At 36.0% G+C, this 22120-nt stretch overlaps 1 protein-coding gene across 1 annotated transcript in view; it reads left to right on the top strand.

Moving 5' to 3' along the window:
• The window catches only part of LOC140140906 (NADPH oxidase 4-like), a 41262-nt gene extending 19252 nt beyond the window's left edge, over positions 1-22010 (top strand). The window contains exons 4-17 of the mRNA XM_072162660.1: positions 2607-2688; positions 4415-4512; positions 5854-5881; positions 6550-6622; positions 6932-7012; positions 7839-8067; positions 10552-10716; positions 12167-12229; positions 12931-12991; positions 13756-13843; positions 14441-14560; positions 15076-15184; positions 15925-16100; positions 18340-22010. Coding sequence (XP_072018761.1) covers positions 2607-2688; positions 4415-4512; positions 5854-5881; positions 6550-6622; positions 6932-7012; positions 7839-8067; positions 10552-10716; positions 12167-12229; positions 12931-12991; positions 13756-13843; positions 14441-14560; positions 15076-15184; positions 15925-16100; positions 18340-18460 — 1494 coding nt within the window. The 3' untranslated portion in view covers positions 18461-22010. The remainder of the gene's footprint in view (positions 1-2606; positions 2689-4414; positions 4513-5853; positions 5882-6549; positions 6623-6931; positions 7013-7838; positions 8068-10551; positions 10717-12166; positions 12230-12930; positions 12992-13755; positions 13844-14440; positions 14561-15075; positions 15185-15924; positions 16101-18339) is intronic.
• Positions 22011-22120: the final 110 nt, after the last annotated feature.

Below are 22120 nucleotides of genomic sequence, written 5' to 3'. Positions count from 1 at the left end.
AGGAATTTGGGCGCCATATCTTTGCCCTGGGTGCCACAAACCCTTCTCCCCTTAAAAATGATTCGATTTCTTTTATATTTCCTATTGTCGATTTTCAATTACGAGATAATATTGCTCAAGCTTGTTAACACACACATTTTACAGTGTTCAAGTTGAAATATCCGACATACAATAACTGTATAATAATTCTAGACAGTTGATCGGATGCTGACTCAGTGACTTGATCTGTCAATATGAGATCATCAGTATGAATTCCTGGGGTGCTTTCCTTTTAATAAACTCTTATAAATAGCAGCAGACAGTATAACAATGTTATTTATTTACACATAATTATACAATTTTGGCTGTAACAAGTTCATTTTGATGACCAGTTGTTACAACCCATAGTACCCAAAAATTAAGAGAAATGTTTCTGTTTCCAGATAATGTCTTGTTATAAATTCGATTGGTTATGTGTATAAAAGTAAAGGAAGTACACACATTATACAGCCTATCTCAAAACAAATTGTGCAAGTAAAAAGCGCATTCTTTGGCAATTAGAATATATTGTTGTGACATGCTGCTATAGCAGGGGCGTAGCCAGCTTTCTTGGTCAGGGGGGGCAAAATAAAATTTTTTGTTTTTTTTCGAAAACAATTTCGTTGCATCATACAATACATAGAGACTGTATGTCTTCGAGCTTCCCGAAAAAGGCCTTATTGGGATGATGTGCGCGCGCAGCGCGAAAAAAATGGTATTTTACATTATTTTCGCCCATTATCCGGCTGAAAAGGACTACAATGTCACAATGTGCGCCCTTTTTCTTTTCCTTTGCCCTTTGATTTTCTCTTTCCTTTTTTGTCCAAGGGGCCCTTTTTTCTTTCATTTTTTTTCAGGGGGGCACTCTGCCCCCCCGCCCCCCCCCCCCCCGCTGGCTACGCTACTGTGCTATAGGACTGCTCCCTTGACGTTAATGTAAGCATCATGTCACAACAGTATTTTCTAATTGCCAAAGATGGCGCTTTCCACTTGCACAATTATTTTTATACAGGCTCCCGGGGGAGGCACTCCCTATCTGAAATGGCAGGGATGTGCCTCGGCCATGTTAAAAGTAGGGGGCATTCAGGTCAAATGTACAATTACAAAAATATGGGGTCATTCAGTACACAACCTGAATAAAAATGGGGTCATTCGGTATGAAACTTTGAAAAAAGGATGGTCATTGGGGTAACAAAAAGTAAAATGGGAGTCATTGAGTACAGGATTGCCAAAGGAGTATCATTAAGTATAAATAAGTGCCAAACTGCGTAAAAACAACTTGGCCACCTTGGAAATGTGAAAAATCTCATTATTTCTGGAGGAGAACACACCACCTAAATTTGGGAATTAAAAGGGGGGTCATTGGGTATAGCAGGAAATAGAAAAAGGGGGTCATTGAGTACATGAATTTTTTTTAAGGGGGTCATTGGGTAATAGGTAGGACCTTAACACAAAAAAGGGGGTCATTGGGTACAAGCCGGTTTGAAAAAGGGGGTATATCCCGAGGCACATGATGCATATCTGTCATGGAAGTGCCCCCCCCCCCCCGAGGACAGGCTAGCTGTACATATATATCAATGACCAATTATTATTTGAATTTTTGTATGCTTCCCGTACAGTTTGTATGCTTTCCCTCTTTCTATCATTTTATACGTTAAAGCCATAACTCACAAGAGCTGACTTAAAGGAGTATTTGCAAGCATCATCTTTTTATGACATTTTCAGAAGATATCCACGAAAAAAGCTTATTCCCAAAATTCCAGTTGACAACGATTTTGCATTTGCGAGTTATTATGATTATGTGTAGGCCTATACCGCTCCATAGCCACCAGATAAAAATACAAATTTGACGATAGTTTTGCTATTTATGAACGAATTAATTTGCGTACATAAACATAAGGCCTATATAACCAAAGGTTTCCAGCGGTATAAAAATCTCAACTTTTTTGGTAAAAAGTGGGGGAGGCTGTGGATCACGAAATACCCTTTAAAAGGGCAATGAAGATTTAATTGACAACAGTCAAAATGAAGTTTAGTTATTTTAGATTTTATTATAATACTGTTCAGAACTCCAGACATGACAAAAAGAAGACGTCCACACCAAGTGTGCCAGTATTTTCTTTTCAAAGCCTATCAATAATTTAAAACCAAACCAAGATTATACTTTCGAAGTTTTCAATAACCAATGCAAAGCATTTTAAATTTTCTAGCTCAAAAGTCATTTAATTGGTGTTGTCTTTGTTTCGTTTTAATGATCTTTACACAAAAATATATACAAATAATTTACATGACTATCAATATATTGCCGCCACGTATAGCCTACATGGTAAGGGACATTCACTTGAAGGTTTTTTGTTTCTGTGCAATGATCAACAACATTCCTAAGAACAATTGACTTTAGTTTACAATACCTTATTGTTATCTACTTTAATTGATACGGATCTGTTCAATTTCTGGCATTATCCTTGCTTTAAATATTTAAGTGAATTTAGTAATTCCCCGTCGGCTCTCAAACCCATAGAACATAACAATTAATCAGTAAACAATTTAATAAAACAATTTGTTTAATTCTCTTTTATTTTAAACAGATGCATCGTAGCACTCGGCGATTATTCGACAGCGCCAAGTTCATTCATATATTGTGTGCTTTATTAATCTGTATTGCAGCCGGTAAGTTTCAGTAATTAGATTTAGACTTAAAATGATAAGATTCCAAAAAATTGTACAAATTTTCCTAATTTGTTTGCAACTTCAATTTACCTTGTTATTACTCGACGATTATTTTGACAGCGTAAATTTACAGTGGCTCAGGAACCAGCAGGGGGGGGGTCCCAATAAATTTGGTGGGGGCCCCAAGTACTCTAGCCCCCCAATAATTTAAGGTAAAATTCATCATTTTGGGGTATAATTCATAATGTATAGTGTAATTCTTGGAAAAATGTATGCACTTCAAAAGCTTCCGCGCGGGAGGGGGACACCCCCACCCCTTCAGCGTTTTGCGCCTCGAAGCAGGCCCCATATTATTGCCCTCCTCCTGTGTAAAATCTTCAGGAGCCTCTGTGTTTTGCACTTGCAAATGCGTGGGCCGATTTTTGGCAGATCATTTTGAGAATTCATCACATAATTATTGCGGTCCCTAGAAATAATGTATAGGCCTATACGTTTCGAACAAAATTGTTGAAAATGTTGGCAGGCAGTAAGAAATAATGTTACAATCAATTGAAATATGTTATGCCTTGCATGTCAGACTGTATGTCATGTATAAATAACACTGATACTCACGGGAAACCTTGATTAAGTAAATGCGGAAAGAGACACCCTAGATTTTAAAAGATTAATCCGTTTTGCTGCAAAAGTAGAGCAAATTTAGAGAAAAGTGATATAGCTTATTTTCAAAGTGATTCAGAAGGTTTTAAAAAAATGAACAAGTCATTGTTCCGCTTGCTGATTTATGTATAATATGAACAAAACGCAAATGAAGAGCTTTTTAAATTTAAAACATTCACACAATATGTACACCAAAATAGAAATTTGACATTTGACCTGTTTTTTGCTTAACTGAAGAACTGTATATCGGAGGTAGGTCAAACTCTACTTTTTCTGAATATATGTGAGATGAGAGGAATACATTTGGTATGAGCTGATAGGCTATAAAGAGTTTTGCCCTATACAGGCTGTATCAAAAAGATTATACCCATGCATAGTTGTAAGGTGGCTCGTATGTTGCATTTGGCCGTGGGCGTGGCCGTGGCATTCCTAGGTTCTACACGGGAAAGCTAAAGAGAAAAGGGTTCTAGGAAATTAACCCCTATAGAAGGGATAAGTTTTGAAGCTTGGGCTGCACTCCTTCATTAAAAAATAATTAAAAATATAATAATCAATGAGTTAATTTGTGTAAACGCTAATTAATTATGCAAATATGCAAATTAGAGGCCCCACGGCTAGACAATATTCCATGTCTGCTTCTCAATGATGTCAGTTTCCCTTTTAAAAGGGAACTTTATCTAATTAGAGTGTTCGATAGCCTTATTGCATCTTATAGCTGTCTTGGTCCTCTCAGTTCGATTTATACTCAAGTCGCTAGCAACAAGCGACAATTCTTTGACCAATGAAGTTGGTGGGTATACTTTCTGGTTTCCCATGTAAGAAACATTGAAACGCATTGGCGACAGGGATTAACGATTCGCCATTTGAAGAGTTTCTTCCTTTTACCAATGATCAATCATCCTGCATAGTGATTTTTGTGTGGGAGTTTTTATCTCCACTGTTTTCAGATCTGATATAGACAGACATCTCACTGAGTCTTCACAGAGTCAGGAATTTGAAGATATATTTTCTATCATCATGTATTTGTTTAAAATTTCAAAATTTAATTTGTTTCTTTTTATTCACGCAGCTATTCACTGTGTTGCCCATTTCTTCAACGCTTTTAACTTTTCACGTCAGTACAACAGCGAGTTTCCAGACGTCAATGTAGCGCAGTACCGTGGTCAGGTAAGAGACGGATTTGTGCTGATTATATTTGTCAGTGAGATTTTATTTTAAGATAGATAACCAAATGAAAACACAGAAACAGACATGATATAGATATGAATAAGTCACAGGATGGTCGCCAAAGAGAGCTGCGAGCCCTTTATTATCAGTCATACATTTAGGCTATAGAAAAATGTGACCGTTCATCAGTCAGTCTTACTTGATGCCAGAATACATAATTTTGATTGGGTAACGTGGCTTCACGCCCCCCCCCCACTTTACCCCCATCATTAAAATGAATGAGTGTGACAGCTGCATGTATAGGCCTATCGGTCGCATTTAGACATTAATATTATACGATTGCTTGCAGACCAATGATGAAAGACCTACAAATAACAAATAAATAAAATGTTTTGATATTTTGATTTCGGAGAAAAAATAAAAAATAAGTAATAATTGCAGACAGGCTGCGAAAAGTGGCCACAATTAATTATTGTATTCCATGCATGCCGCATGTTTATCGGTCGCATTTAGACATTAATATTATACGATTGCTTGCAGACCAATGATGAAAGACCAACAAATAACAAATAAATAAAATGTTTTGATATTTTGATTTCGGAGAAAAATTAATATAATTGCAGACAGGCTGCGAAAAGTGGCCACAATTAATTATTGTATTCCTATAGTCTCCAGCTCATTGTGTTTCCTGTTATGGTTGCTTTATCCACGTCCTATTATAACTTCATAAGACAAAAATATTATGTGTTTAATATTTATAAAAGAAGTATACATTAATAATTATAGAGAGTGGTAAAATTGACATTAAACGAGCGAACGCGTTAATTTTTCCCATCCTGAATATGGGTCTCTTGTCGTTCATTCATGTGAATATGAAGAATAGTACAGTGTTATGTTGATTTTTGGTGGACCATGGACCGTATAAAGTAAATAATATCTTCAGTGATCGCAAATATAAATGAGGCAAATAAGAAATATGGTTACATGTACAAATAATCGAACTCTGGTATTTCCTGCAAGTTACCTTGAATCTAGGGGTGACCTAAAACCGTTCATTTATGACTTTAACACACAAAAAAAAAACCACTTGATTGTTCGAACTTCAAATATCGTTTAAAAACACCCTGTCTAGTCATGCTAGTTGTGCATAATATCCAGCAAAAAAAATATTAAAACGTTATAAACGCGTTTTGGTCAAAACGTTTTAATAACATTTAAATGTCGGGTTATGAAATTAAAAGTCATGAAATTGTTTCATAGTGAGAAAATTAAGACCTCTCGAGTCGTGAGCAAGATTATTCTGCATAATTAATCAATATTATTTATTTATTTATTTTTCAGAGTCCATGTTGGATTATCTTTTCAACAGGTAAGGCTTTCAAAAATGCAAAGAAAAGATTGATTGTACTTTGGAACGGAACCAATCAGTCAAGTTAGATCACTGCGAGTTCGAGCCTCGGCGCAGTCCCTGTAGCTGCGCTTGCTCTCGTGAAATACCGTAAAAACTCGATAGTTAGCATATGTGCTTACTATCGAGCGCTTTTGAAAACATAAAATTGCACCAAAGTCCGGCGCTTTACCAACTGAGCTAATGGGGTTGAGACACACATTTACAGGTTTACTTGTTCGTATATAACTATAGGCCTATGTATCGATGACTTGCTCAAACCCCTTTACACTTTTGTGGATGGGGCTCTTCATGTTTGCATGTTTTAAAAGCACTCGATAGTAAGCACATATGCTATAACTATCGAGTTTTGACGGTAATTGGGCTAACTTGAATTTGCTCTGAACACGAAACTGCATATTGTCTCAATTACATGTACCCGTACGAGAATTTGGGAAGCTGATCATGGCTGCGATGGCTTATTGTTGTATGTACATGTATATGGTGTGCGCTTCGTAACTGCAAGTCCATGTTTGTTGCTAATTGGTTTATATGTTATGCATTGGGCACAGTAGACAGCGATTAGTGCATTAAGAAATCACTCTTAAGAAATATTTATAAATAATTTTGCTATATTTTGTCCCTTTCAGTACCAGGTGTAACAGGGTGTGTGATGGTGGTAACTTTAACAGCAATAGTACTCACTTCTTGTAGAGCTGTTAGGTAAGTTCAGGATATGCTTGTGAACATCTATTCCAGATTGTCATAGGCCCACGAAGTTTTGATACGTATTATAAAGAATTAGACAACAAAGTTGCCAAAGCATATTAACACGCTTTTATGACATTTTGCAACCAAACTGGTACAAATAAGATACCCGGTATACTTTTAGAAATAATTAGGCCGCAGAATTTGATTTTCACAGGATGAATTTACTATTGGAGTTTATACCGGTATTCCCGTCAAAGTACGAATTATTCAGGTGTAACGTTGCTTATCCCTTAAACATGTTTTTGTTTTTCACCCAAACAGGACGTCACGGCACGAGTTATTCAGATACTCACACCAATTGTTTTTCCTGTTCTATGCACTCTTGGTTAGCCATTCGCTAGGGTAAGTTGCTGATATACCGGTAGGTTGCTTCTAAGTAAACACAAAATGATTATAAAACGTTATAAACATGTTATACACGCGTTTTAATAATATTTAAATATCGGGTTATATGAAGATCATGAGAATATATTTAAAACATTTTATATGAAATAAAACATTACAAAGTAATGTTATTGCAAAATATATGTTTGCAAACATTTTTGTCAACAATGTTACAATGTTTTGCATCAAGTTGTCAAAAATATTTTCTGAATGTTATTAAAACGTTTTATATCCTTTATATAAACTGATATTTAAACGTTTTCTGTGAAACGTTTTTGTGTTTGCTGCATGGGTTAGGTTATTCCTTTGAAAATGTAGGCTTATATACTTCGTCCTCGCCTATAACGTCTTTATTATGACATTCTAAGGGACGCACCGTTTGTTTCGGTGGGGGGGGGGGGGCATGGGAGTTTGGATCAGGCGGAATTTGTTTTTTCGCTGCCTTTTTTTGCGGCATTTTTTGTTTGTTTTACGATTTTTTTTTCAATTTTAATGTATACCTTTAGGCCTTTTGAGTGGGGATTTTTGTTATTCATCAGTGAGGCGAACCTTTTTTTTTTCGTCTCACTATAACTTAGTAGTGGGCGAAGTTTTTTTTTCAGACGAGTAATAGGTTACTGTCTGAATTCATTTTCCATTAGAAATCGATGCTAAATCCTGTCGAAACAGATAAAATAAAAAATACCGGTGCACGTTTGCAAAATATCCTTTGTGTACAATGATAATCAAAGACAATGACAATAATTTCATTTTACTGACTTTATTCTTTTCCATGAATTTGAAGTGGTGTGTTAAAAGAACAATGCAATGTGGCTGTGCACAGTCCTGGTTGCATTACCATACCAGAACCAATGGCGGAACCCGAACCAGAGACCTATCTTCTAATGAGGGAATATCGCGGACTACAACCAGAACCCGAAATGAACATGATTGATAGTGAACCAGATGACGTTGTTGTTAACGAGACTACTGTTTGTATAGAGAAACCAGTATTCAGATCTCATCAATCGGAGGTATTATTATTGAACATTTTATTTCACCCAGGCCTATAGGCATACCGTAAAGATTCGCCTAATGGCGCTATTGGGTCACTTGACATAAGTGGACAACCTAAAAGTGCCCTCCCGTAAAATTCCCACCAGCAAATAAGTGCATATGGAACCTTAATTCTTGTTGGGATTCAGAGGAGGGAGCTCTCTATTTGCAGATGAAATATAGGCCTACCCCAAGGCAGAGGAACCCAGGTGCGCCGTTAGGCGAATCTTTACGGTATACGTTCAATAAGTGAACGATGAGCGCCGAAATCAAATTAGAATAATTATTATAACCACCTTAATTGTTGATGTAGGATGTTCATCAGTACATGAACACTCTAAGAAATAAAGGTTCTAAAGTTGTCTTCTTACGAGAACCCCGCTTAGAGAGAGGTTCTCTAGAGAACCAAAAATGGTTCCAAAACCATTGAAAATGGCCCAAAAATGTGATACAGAACCGTTTTCGGTTCTTTGGAGAACACTTAAAAGGGCATTTCGTGATTCCCCCACTTTTCTCAAAAAAAGTTGAGATTTTTATATCACTGGAAACCTCTGGCTACATAATGTTTATGTACAAAATATGCAGATTAATTCGTTTAGCAAAGATATCGTGAAATTTGAATTTCGTTCTGGTGCACCAGAACGAAATAACAACGCATTGTCTATATGGAGCAGTGTAATACACACAATCATGCATAACTCGCGAACGCAAAATCGGAATCAACTGAAATTTTGGGAATAGGTTTTTTTCGTGGATATCTAATGAAAAATGACATAAATAGAGGATGCTAGGATCACGAAATACTCCTTTAAATCAAAGAACCTCCTGAGATGACATAAAAAGGTTCTGCCTAGAACCTTTATTTCTATAGTGTGAAGGGGTCTCCCGGCTCCCTGTCCGAAACACCGTCAGTCCGCTTTAGGGTTAGGTATAGGGTTAGGTTTTAGAGTATAGCGTTAGGCTTAAAATTCGGACTAGTGGTGGTTCAGACTGATGACGGGGTGTAGGCCAACCCACACGAAGTAAATATTTATTACAGAAGCGGAGAAGCCAAGCTAAGCCACATAAACCACTGGGACATTATACTTATGTTATGTTTGGTCACCATGACACCCGTCTCAACTGTATACCTCAAATTATTATTATAGACAGAATTTACCACTCAACGAAAATATCATGAAACATATTTGTTACTGTATGTAATGCATTGTAATGCATGACAGAAATTGACCAGAAGTTGATCTGGAAGTTGACATAAAGTAACGCCGTTATTTATAAATTAAAAAAAATTATAAGCCTATAATTTGATGGGATACAGTTTCCAGGAACCAATTACACAGTAGACTCACAGTTATCGCAATTTTAGAAAGTTTTGAATGAATTTACATGATTTTCGCGATAAATTTATATATCCGAGTGGAAATTTATAATGGATAACTGTAAAGTCTTCCGATCCTAGTCCTAACCATTGGAGACAGAACCCTTGAAGTAAAGTTGTAAATATCCGCCTCTTGTCAGGAAACCATGCAGGCTCGCGCCAAGATCCATTACATTGGCACATATTTTACAGGAAATTTGCTCATATTTTAGCAGAATCATTTCCAACTACATTATTTTAAACTCAGATTTTAGCAACATTCTTCACCAGGGAAACGTGAAATGTATTTTGACACGAGGAAAGGAAACATTAGCCAACATTTTTAGCGCTTCAATCGCGCCGCACAAAAAGTCACCCAATTTTTTCTTTTAACCACCACTGGTTATACGAGACAGGAAACCATCGGGATGAGCCATGAATGTTGAAAGTCACCCAATTGGTTTGGGACAGGGAACGTTCTCGCGGGGAAATATTAAAAATTCACCCAATTGGACTACCAAATTTGCAACTCTGAACTTGTATACCTTTGACAAAGTGACTAGGAAGAAGTATATGATCATCCACCATTAGTTTATTTTATTTTTTGCGCGGAGGGGAGTGGGGTGTTGGCCCAGATTTTTTGGGCTCAGTCTCAATATTAGACATGCGCCCTAAAAAGGTATAGAAAATATGCTTAATTTCATTCTCGCTGAGTTCGCATCACTTGATCACGATGATTCTAAAGACCGTTTTAAACTTCGAAAATTTGCGCCATTACATTGAGTGTTTCCTTCCTTTCTTGTTCAAGTATATACATAAATGTAGGCCTAAAGGCCTAATAACATATCAAAGGCAATAGGGCATGGGTGAAGTACCCGTATACCTCATTTTGGCAAGTGTCCTTAACAGCACCCAATTTGGGCAAATTTGGGTATTTTTGAGACAAATTGGTATAGGCCTACTAAAAAATGGGTCATTGCAAAACAGCAAAAAGTAGGTAATTTAGAGCATCAAGTCAGCATCCGTAAGTCTGCGTGGCACACCCCCAGCCCCGATATACAACTAGATCTTGTTCTAAATTAAAATTCTCTTTTCATTTCATCAGACGTGGTGTTTTATTTTGATCCCGGCATGCCTGTACCTCATCGAGCGATTATGGCGCGCCATTCGAAGTCGACAACCGGTTGACGTCATCAGTATTCGTATGCATCCTTGTGACGTCATAGAACTTGAACTAATGCAGGATGATTTCAGTGCCAAACCAGGACAGGTAACTCCTTGAATTAAGAAATTTGTAAGCGATTGGGCGTAAAATTTAAAGAACCCCAAAATTGTTCTTTCTAGCCTTTTCCAGAAACATTGTGTATTTTCAGGTCTAAAATGGCTCTAGCATTTACAGAACCCTTTTCTGTTCTTGGTAGAAACTTTTAAGGTTGAGGTTCAACATATAGGACAACCAAGAACCCTTTTTAATTCGAGTTATAAACCCCAAAATGGTTCATCGGCCTTTCCAGAACCATTGGGCATTTTCAGGTCTAAAATGGTACTTTCTAGCCTTTACAAAACCCTTTTCTGTTCTTTCATACAGGACAACTCAAGAACCATTTTAGATTTTATTTAGAACCCTTTTTTTTCTAAAAGTGTATACTATTACTAGGACATAAATTAAAATTTTAACCTCCTTCAAATGACATTTGAGATGCTTAGTCTTTATGCCCCGTGAATCGTGATGATAAGGCGTATACCATTCAAGAAACCAGATAATACATCTTGAGAATTGCGGTAACAATACTGCTAAAAATTGACCAAACCTATTTTATATGATAGACCTAGTAGGGGAAAGTGGGGTAATCCCGGGCACCTTTCGTTAAGGCTACACAGGTACAAGATTAAATAAAGTTCATCAGTGAAAATCATATCAATGCAAAGTAGGAGTAATGTTCTAACTAGTAACCAGTTTTTAATAACTCAACATCTATAGTTAATAAGTTATAATTAAAAAACAAAATGGAAAAAAATGAGGTGGTAATGCCGGACACGGGGTAATCCCGGACACATGATTGTTGCTAAGAGGGAAAGTGGAGTAGGATGATAATCGCCTGAATGTATTAAGTACTTCTGTTACCTCAAGCATGCAACTATGGGGGCTGTTGTTGTTGTCTATATTTTCGAAATAACAAGTGTCCGGCATTACCCCATCTGTATAGAGACGCATGTGTGTCCGGGATTACCCCTCATGGTCTCGATTTATTTTTTCAGTGCTTGTTCTACTAATCCATTTTTAAGATACCAGAATTCATACATCCAGCTCACAATCAAGTATCAAACATAATTTTCAGCCATACTTAATCTGTGTCCCTTGTCGCTTTAACTGTCACCCAGCTAATAAATCACTGTTCAGATAAAAAGTCAAAAATGACAATTTCTGTTTTTTCGTAATTTTCACAAAGAAAGACGAGACCCAAAGCGCTGGTAGTAGTACATGTGAGGTACACCTTGAGGTAGCTAATACCCTAAGGTGGTATAATAGTGCCACCCTTCTCCGTTTAGCTGCAATCGACGTGTCCGGGATTCCCCACAGTCCGGCATTACCCCACTTTCCCCTACATTAAGGTCCAAATTAAAGTATGTCGGTATCAATTTTTCTCTCATAATCACCTATACATATTATATTTTTCACAATGATTGCTTACTTGTTCACATTATTTCTCTTTTCTTAGTATGTTCTTCTTCAATGTCCGCACATTTCACAACTGGAATGGCATCCGTTTACCATAACATCGGTGAGTTGCAGACAGTTTTTGTAGATTATCATTTTCATTTTCCATGTTTTACACACAGTGGCGTAGCAGTGACGAGCAGGGTGGGGCAAGGCAGCTTTGAAGGGGGGGAGCAAAATTTGACACAAATGGGCAAAAAGGCTTAACATTTTAAAAATTAGGGCGTGGCCAACAAGGGCGCGGCGCGGGTGCAAGACCCCTCACGTCACCGTGATGTTTTAGCATTCTCGCTTACATCAATCAGGATTATAAGCATGCTGGGGAAAAATAGGTTGTGTGCCTTAAAGAATATGCAACATTTCTCTGGCTTTTTCAGCCAATAACTCACTAGTATAGTGATTTGGCATACCCCATATAGACTGTCAACATGTGCCAACAAAATGTCTCAGGTGAAAGTCACTTCCAAGAAACTATATGACTGCTTAGAGTTATGCAACATTGGTCAGGGGCCTGTATATACCCCTTGCCAAAATTATGAGTTTATTGTGTATGTTTTCACTTCAATGACATGGAAAATCTCAAGGGGAACTGAAGTTGTTAAGTGAAAATGAACACTTTATCTAAGACAATGGTAACGTAATCACAGTACAAGTGTGGTCATTTAAAACACCTTAAAAAGACGACCATCTTGCTTTAGGAAGACATGATAACAGTGGCATTTTAAATGTGTTTCTAATATGATTATTTGTTTCTGTTTCTGACAGTGTCCAACAAAAAGTAAACCTACTTTCAAACTTCATATACGGGTCAGAGGGGACTGGACAGGTAAATATTATTGGTCAAGTTTACTTTGACTTTAATGAAATACTGGCCAACGAAACACTCCATGCGAGAGTCAATCGGTCAGCAAACATGTTCATTTTGTAAAAACATAAATATACACCTTGTTCGTGTTTAACTAATCACCTTAATTATGTAAAGTATACAAATGACAAAAGACCCAGCAAACACCAAACTTTATGCAGAAAACGTTAATAAGTGCATGGGGTTATTTAGGGTATAAAACGTTTTAATAACTTCAGAAAACATATTTGAAAAAACAAAATTGTTTGCAAAAAAATGAAGTGTTTTTTTGTATAAGCGTTTTCATGAGCTCTATATAATAACCCAACATTTAAACGTTATTAAAACATTATGGAAGAGGTTCATTTGGATAGCAATGTTCAATTTGTAGCTAAAGTTCTCTTAAAACATATCCATGTACAAAAGTACTCACATTTTATGGAGACTCGACGTTTCGAAACCTATTTGTCTGGTTTCCTAGTCATGAGTAATGACTTGATCCAGCAACACTGGTGGTGTTTCTTGAAGATGCAGTGTTTCTAGAATTGTTCGGGATCAAATGGTTATTATAAACCAAATTATGTTTATAACCCGTTTATAACGTTTTAAAAACATTTCTGTATTTAGATAACAAACAATATCTACGACAGTTAGCAGTGAAGTATACAATTGTCACTCAAAATATGTTTAAATGTTTTCATAATCTTATCTAACCACAAAAATGCAATTCTTATATTTCCATTCAGTGGCACTGCAAGAAGATCTTTTAAAATCCAGCGGTACAATGAAAGATTCCAAAGTAAAAGACTTTCAAGAAACACTTGAATTACCAAGGTAAAGGAATGCGAGATGGTGGTGAGGAGTGATGCTGCTGATGATGTTGTTGATGGTGGTTATGATCAAAATGGTGAAGATGTTGATGGTGGTGATCAAATGATGATGTTGTTTTTGATGATTATAATGGCAGATTATGATGAGCTGATGATGGTGATGAGACGATGATATGATGTGATCATGATGATAGCAATTATATGAATAATGATGATGATAGCAATGATGAGATGATGATGATGATGATAATAATGATGGTGATGATGATAATGATGCTGATAAGATGATAATGTGATCATGATGATAGTAATAATGAGATGATAATGATGATGATGATGATGATGATAATGATGATGGTGATGATGATATTGATGATAATGTGATCATGATGATAGTAATGATAAGATGATGATAATGATAGTGATGATGATGATGAGACGATAACGATGAGACGACAATGATAATGTGATCATGATGATAGTAATGAGGAGTCAGATGAGATGATGACAATAATGGTGATAAATTATGACGACGATGGTGGAGGTAGTAAAAATATAAAAAATTTCATAATTTTCTATCATTTTTCCCATTTTTACAAAGGTTTTATGTGGATGGTCCATATGGCAGTCCAAGTGAGGATGTATTTCGGTATCGTACCAGTGTGTGTATTGCTGGCGGTGTTGGAGTAACACCATATGCGGCTGTACTTCAAGCTTTGTTGTAAGTATGAATACTTTGAGAATGTTACATTTATATTGTTTAATAGGGTGCTAATGCTAAAAGCTTGTTTAATGAGTTTGCTATCGGACAAATATCACAGCATTCACCAAAATAGAAATCATCAGCTAAGACTAATATATTGAGTAAAGAATGACATTGCCCCAAAAAATGGTGGCTCTGAAAAGAGCTGTTTTCATTGTTTAATGGTAGATCTACAAGATCAAAGGTAGCTCAGAATTCATCTGTAATTATATTAGTTTGATAAAAGTAGAATGACAATACCTAAGGTATGGTGGCTCTGAAAAGAGCTGTTTTCATGGGTTTATGAAAGATTGTTCTATATGAACAAAGGAAGACTGAAGAAACAATATCTCTGAAGAGACTTGATGTGAATACCATAAATATCATATCAACTAATTTGAAATCTTAAATTTAATATTTTTTTGATTTCAAAGTCTCTAGAAGTCTAGAATACATAATTGTTTAAATAATAATTTTTTTGCTTTAATTTCCAGAGATGAATCCAGAAAATCAAAACTTCGTAGATTATACTTTATATGGGTTTGTAGAGATTGGGAATGCTTTATATGGTTTGCTGAATTGATATCAACACTACACAAAAAGGTAATAAACTATATAAAATAACTTTAAAAAATGGATAAATGAAAATATTAGCAAAAACAGAAATATCTGTGAGCAGATTTGATCCAATCAGGCTAAAGTCGGCAATAATGAAAATGAGATATAGCACAAAAAGAAACATAAGAAAATGGGCATATAAAAGGTTCATAACTTTACAACCAAGTATTCAGGTGACCAGGGGATTCTGAGTAAGTCAGTAACTCAATTTTCAAGATTTACGACGTTGGCCTGAGTATTGCTGAGTGGATTAGATTGGGTCACATATATTATATAAAAGATCATGGAAACATTTTTTACACTGTGTTGATGGGAAAAACACTACAACATTTTCAAATGTTGTTAAAATGTTATATTGTAAAATACATATTTTTGCAAATATTTTGTTCAAAATCATTTTGTTAACACATAAATAACATTATATTAGAATGTTTTGCATCAAGTTTTCAAAACTGTTTTTGAATGTCTTAAAAAATTCAAAACATTGTATGCCCCTTATATAACCTGACATAAAAACGTTTAATGGTAAACCCTCATAAATATTTTCGAAAACGTTTTGTGTTTGCTAGGACTAAACATCAAAAGTGTATCATGTTATTTGACAACGGCAAACCAAACTGGAGAAAACCGAAATCTGACTAGATGCGATAATCTTGATAACTGTGTATGATGTATATACCATTTGTTCTAACTTCTAAGAAATGACTTACTCTCTCTTGATACAGCTGTGGGATTCCAACCGTCCAGACTTCTTAGTAGTACGACTATATCTATCAAAGCCGTCTAAATCAGGAGAAGAGTGGCCTCCCCCAGTACTTCAGCAACCTGTGTTTAGTCGTATAGAACAAGGAAGACCAAACTTTAAAGAACTTCTTGATGAGGTTACTCTATGTAATTCTGGGTAAGTAGATACCAGTAGGTACTCTTTTTATTGCCACATGTACTATGTATCATGAAAGTATCTCTTTCCACAGCCAAACATAAAATATATTATGACAGATACCAGGGCTGTCAACTCTCACGCATTGGCCGTGAGTCTCACGCATTGGGTCACTTTCTCACGGCAAGGTAGTATAATCTCACGCCTAGGTAGTAAATCTCACGCAAAAAGTTGGAAAATGAGTAAAATCTCACGCATTGTCATGAATAATTTGTTGCTCCTACCCCCCCCCGCTGTTCACATTCTCGAGCGCCGTGGCTCCAATAATCATGGTACAAAATGAACATGTGGAGTCGGAAAATCCCGGTACGCCTGTCTCACGCCAAGCAATTCCAAAAAGTTGACAGCCCTGCAGATACCCTTTCCATTACCAGCCGTACCATGTATTATGAGAAGGATGCCCGCTGTCCCCCCACACACCCTCCAAGACATATTTCTACAGGATTGTTCAAAAATACCCTGCAAAAAATGGAAATAGTTCTATTACCGGTATTTATGAAAAAATCTGAAATTTGTAATACAACCTTGGGTGCTGAAATCCTTGTTTTCTTTCATTTTAGCTGATTTGTTTGGCTAAAAATTAAAAGGGCACATATCTGATAATGAAAATTAACATAATTTGTGAAAACAAATTAAAATCAATTTCTTTTCCAGAAATTTTAAAATATTATCAGTCTCACCCATCAGGATATTTCACCCACTGCTGAGTGAAGCCCTCCTCCATCATTTTCCATCTGTCTTCTGCTGCTCTTGCCCAAGTTGTTGTTTTCATGCAGGTGGTGATGTCATCTCTCCATCTCCTCTTCTGTCTTCTTGTCCTTTTTCCAGTCCTTGGTTGCCATTCTGATTCTGTTAAGTCCAGGGGCGTAGCAAGAGCCCCGGGGGCCCATGGACAAGAAACAGTGCGGGGCCCTTTTAGCATGGCCGGATTTTCCATTGGGCCAGAGCCCTTCCCCTCAATTGCCATGTGCATGTTCTTCTTAGCCCAACAACAGCATGTTTTGGATCAAAATATGGCAAAATTACACAATTTTGAGTGCTTCGCGCATATATGCGCGAAGCACTCAAAATTTTATATATCATACTAGCCCATCACATAGTAAAATTCACCTTCATTTTGGGCTAAAATGGTCTGAAATTATTTCGCGCGCAAATGTCCTAGTAAGATCGGAACAAAATAATTATGCTTATCTCCCTCTATTTGCAATGCTTCTGCCACCACTGTCGATCTTATTATAGTAGACCCACAATTTGTAAACCAAACTTGGCCTCTTGAGTGCACATACACACCTTCCTCACGGTGAGTTTGGGGCCTCCAAATTTTGGCATGGCCCGCGTAAATTCGGCCCTGCTTTTAGCATATCCTTAATCATCACTTATTTCATTTTCTCTTTTGCCTGGGGCCCCTGAACCCTCGGGTAGACATGATCACATTTTGAACATGTGAGGGCGGGCTTTATTAAGCTTACTTGTGCACCAAGATCCTGTCTTAACTGTGTAATCCAATAGGAAAATGAAGAAAATTTGGATTTTGACCCTCAAAACTCCAATGTAGCATGATTTAAAAAAAATCTGAATTTGAATAATATTTGATACTATCAAGTAATGAAAGCCACATTTCATGAAACATTTGCGAACGTTTTGTAAAATGGCCCTTCGTGCTCAAAAATTTAGCCATAAAGTACATACACACATGTTATGACATAGGAAGCCATTGATAATGCTGGGACACACAATTTGGCCCATTTTGGGACATTCAGGCGAGCATACTTTTCCTCATAACATTGCCAATTATAGGCCTACATACATGATTGACCCCTCATTTTTTACGTTAAATGATTCTCTTTTTAATGAAAGCAATTTTAGATGAATTTATTAAATTTCAAAATTTTATGAACATGCCTACCTCGGGGCCCATTGACTTTGTCCACCCTGTCCCCCCGTTTGCTACGCGCCTGGGTAAGTCTGTTGGTCCATCTGTTGTCTTGACAGATGTGCTGCCCATCTCCATTTCATTTCTATAAATAATCTTCTCTACAATAAATGTCTGACTCAAGTTATTTGTTTATTTTGATGCATCTCAATTGTCACACAGTGAAAGATGTAACATTTTTCTTTCCATAAGCTTCTGGGCTTTAGATAAATAATACAAGTATAAGATATAAAAATAATGTTTCTTGTTCTAAATTTTGTTTTCCAGATCTGATATTGGTGTTTTTGTCTGTGGACCTCGCAAACTTTCCCAGAAAGTCCATCGACTGTGCAATGCCAGACAGAAGAACAAAACTAAGCTGCATTTTAACAAAGAAACTTTCAGCTGATTTTACATACATTTTTATTTATTTTTGTATATGGCTATTTATATTATTCAGTATTGTTGGGACTGTCTGTATGTTTTTGTTCGAGCCTACGACAACCAGATTGAAGTACATTATCATGATTATACATGTAGTTATTATGCAGGGTACATTATGCATACCATTTCAAATGGGGTTACCAGAATGGGTGACTCCATTTAAAATCTACACTCCCTGTGTATAAGATTTAGTATGTCTTCCATAGGGGGTGTATGGATTTCAACTGGCATAGCCCCCTGCATAGACCAATTTCAGAGCTATATTAAGTATGAGAAATTCACAATAATTTGCTTCAAACCTTCAGTTTGGTCAGAGACTCCCCGAGGTAAAAATGGGCTGAAAATAAATTTGGATGATTTGGGCCTGGAATTTGGTTTTGTGTTTGAGGATGGAGTGGGTCAAAGTTAGATTGCAAAATTGTCCTAGTGATACAACACATGATGTACAACTTTACAAGAACTGCAAACAATGAATTAAAAAACTTGGCATAAACCCACAACAGGGAGTGTGAATTTAGAATGGGTTTACCCTACCTGAATATGCAACTCACCCCTTGAGGGCGAATAAGATCATTCCATAGGCGGTGTGTGTGTGGCTCTCAGTTGGAATAGCCCATTTTTTTTTATTAATGTAATCAATCTGGACCAGAAGCATTATGTATGACAGTGTCCCTAAGTGTGATGAATTGGTGCTGAAGCATGTTTAAAGAGATATTCAGATATTTTATGCAAAAGTGATGTAATAAGGATCATACATTACAGAGAAGTTCTACTTCTGGGCTATGCAATACTTTGCATTATACATTATAGAAATGTGCTAATGCACTACTGAAATATTGAAAAATATTTGTGTATAGACATGTATGTAAGCCTATGGTTTTACATGTAGTATTATAATTGTGTGACAGCATGCAAAATGCAATGATGCACACCACAAAGAAAAAGTACTTTGAAAAAAAATTAACTATACTAGAATATAATGCAAAAAGATGTGCTTGTGCTGCCCTGTTTTTGTTTGTTTGGTTTTTTAACAAAAAACATATTCTGATAAATTTACAAATATTGCAACCAATTCTGAAAAGACAAAATCTGAGTAACTCTTTAAACTGTATCCTTTATGTGTATTTTCATTATCTGTAATAATGTACAATGGGAAAATGTACCATAATCATTTTCCTCATAATTTTCTTTATTGTGATACGAAGAGAATTGTTGTTATCATTATGTTAATAGTATTTGTGTTTATTATACCTCAAACTTAGGGAAATTAAGAGGTGCTAATTTTCTTTTAAAAATGCCACTTATATAGATCTACATCTACATGTATCTAGATATTATGTATAATGGTCACGTACATAGTATATCATGGGGAATTTTAGGAATATGGTTCTATAATTAGCATTTTTCTGTTCTTTGGTTATTCTGTTTGAACTTGGGAGATATCTACTTGGCTTGGTTGATGGTCAACCTTAATCTTTAACAAGAACATTCCTGGGCAGTACTGATTTTATATTCAATATTTGGATTTTTGAAATATTACTTCTTGAAATCAAAAAAGAAAGCTACATTGTAATAATTGGTTAATGATTGTTTCTTGTTTTAACACTTTTTCTGTGTGTAATACGTTTGATCAATTTTCTTCATATTCCGAGCCTTTGTGATTTGTACGACATCGCATCTAAAGGTAAATTTCTGTCTTTTGAAATCAATGTGTACATGTATTTACCAGTAGTTGATAAGTTACAATTCATCATTTAATTGTGATCTGCTACCATGACATGGGCGTAAAGTCATAAACTGGTGTTTCCAGATGTTCCAACTGTTGATCTGATGTTCTTTCTGTATTGGCAGTGGTATGTCCTTAAGGGGACAGAATTGAAAGCAGAGTAAAGCATATTATGCCCTCCATTCACAAAGGACATACAACTGACGATACAGGTGTCTTCAAACAAAGAACAGGAATTCAACAATTGGAAGGTTTCAAAACCACCAACTTGCAACTAAATGCTCACTTCGTGGGAACAGGAAGATAATTAAAAAAAATATCTGCAAGACAAATAAAATTTATGCTAAAAAATGTGTTTCACATCTGAACAATATTCATCTAGACATAAAAACCTTTAGATGGTACTGATGGCATTTATCGAACGAAGGCTCGATATGATTATTTGATCAAAACAATCATAAATTGGTTCTAGCCAAACAATGCAATTCAACAATATAGGCATCATGCCTTTCTTTTAACTTTTGCCATGTTGCAAAACAACTTTTTAGATATTAACATGATAAATTCTTAAATTTTTTACAATGTTTTCAAAGTTAAAAGCTTAATGCAAGTTCCATTGGATGCAAAATATTTTCTATGCCAAATACTAGGCCGGGATACTAGGCTTTTATGTATAACTAGCAGTTTGAAATGGCACATACAAGAAATCGTAAAACTGCTCTGAACTGCCAAAACATCACCCTACAGTAACAGAAATTCAATTCCTGCTTTTTTATTTGATTGGAATAAAGTATACCTATAAACTCCAATAGCTGCTATGTGTTAAATAATGTACTATACGATATACTATATTTGACATATTTTTAAAACACCTGTAGCAACTATTGGAGTTACAAGGTTTTGCCAGAAGAGCGATGATATAATACAGAGTTAACCCTCTGCCGCAGAGGACCTATCATAGGTCATTATAATAATGGTAATGAATGACATTGTTTTGGAATGACTTTACTGTAAGTTTGATTAATATTTTGTGTACTGTATAGATATTGTAGTATAGATTGTTCTACATATCTGCTGCAAGAAATTGATTCATATCATGTCCAGAGATTATATAGGAATATCTGTACAAGATGATCCAATTATCTTTCAATGTTGGAAAATGTCCAGTTTTTCAAAATGAAAAATATCTGTCTATTATGAGTTTGGGAATAATTCTGGTATCCAGAGATGCCAACATTAACATCCAGAAAATAGGGAGGATCAAACAAAAAATAGGGACGTTTTTAAAATTACATACAACTTCAATGGCACGTAACTTGGCAGAAACAGGAAGGTTGCCAAATTTGGGTGTCAAAATGGACAAAAATGTTTCCAAAAATAGGGAGCCTCCATCTAAAATAGGGAGGGTTGGCATCTCTGTATTATACCCAGCGCACAAGTATAACCTTAACCCTTACCTAACCCTAAAACAGGGTAAACAGATTTGCACCATATAGGAATACAGGGTGCGCAGGGTAAACCAGAATTGTACCCAAGTTTGTTGTTGAACACAACCTTGTCAAAATTGAGCATGTATCCTGAAAAAAATATGCTGCAAGAAATTATAATAAATTTTACTTATGAGTAGTTAATCCGAGGACCTGTGTTATGTGTATACATGCAAGGAATGAAACACTATGGTGAATAAAATACAAAACACTAAATTATACAAGATTTTGTGTGTGTGGACTGTGGAATTACTTTAAGGGTGCCGTTGCAAAACATGAATCCTGGATTTGTCCTCTGGAAGTCATTTTGACTGAAATTCCTTCCCACAGTATATGCATATTGCAATAATAATGGAGATTGATTACATCCAAGCTGTATCTGTTATTATGCAATATGCCTTTTGGGAAATAA

Source organism: Amphiura filiformis, chromosome 19, assembly GCF_039555335.1.
Source record: "Amphiura filiformis chromosome 19, Afil_fr2py, whole genome shotgun sequence".
NCBI lineage: Eukaryota > Metazoa > Echinodermata > Ophiuroidea > Amphilepidida > Amphiuridae > Amphiura > Amphiura filiformis.
The sequence above is the reverse complement of the archived record's forward strand: the minus strand, read 5'-3'. Positions and strand labels throughout refer to the sequence as shown.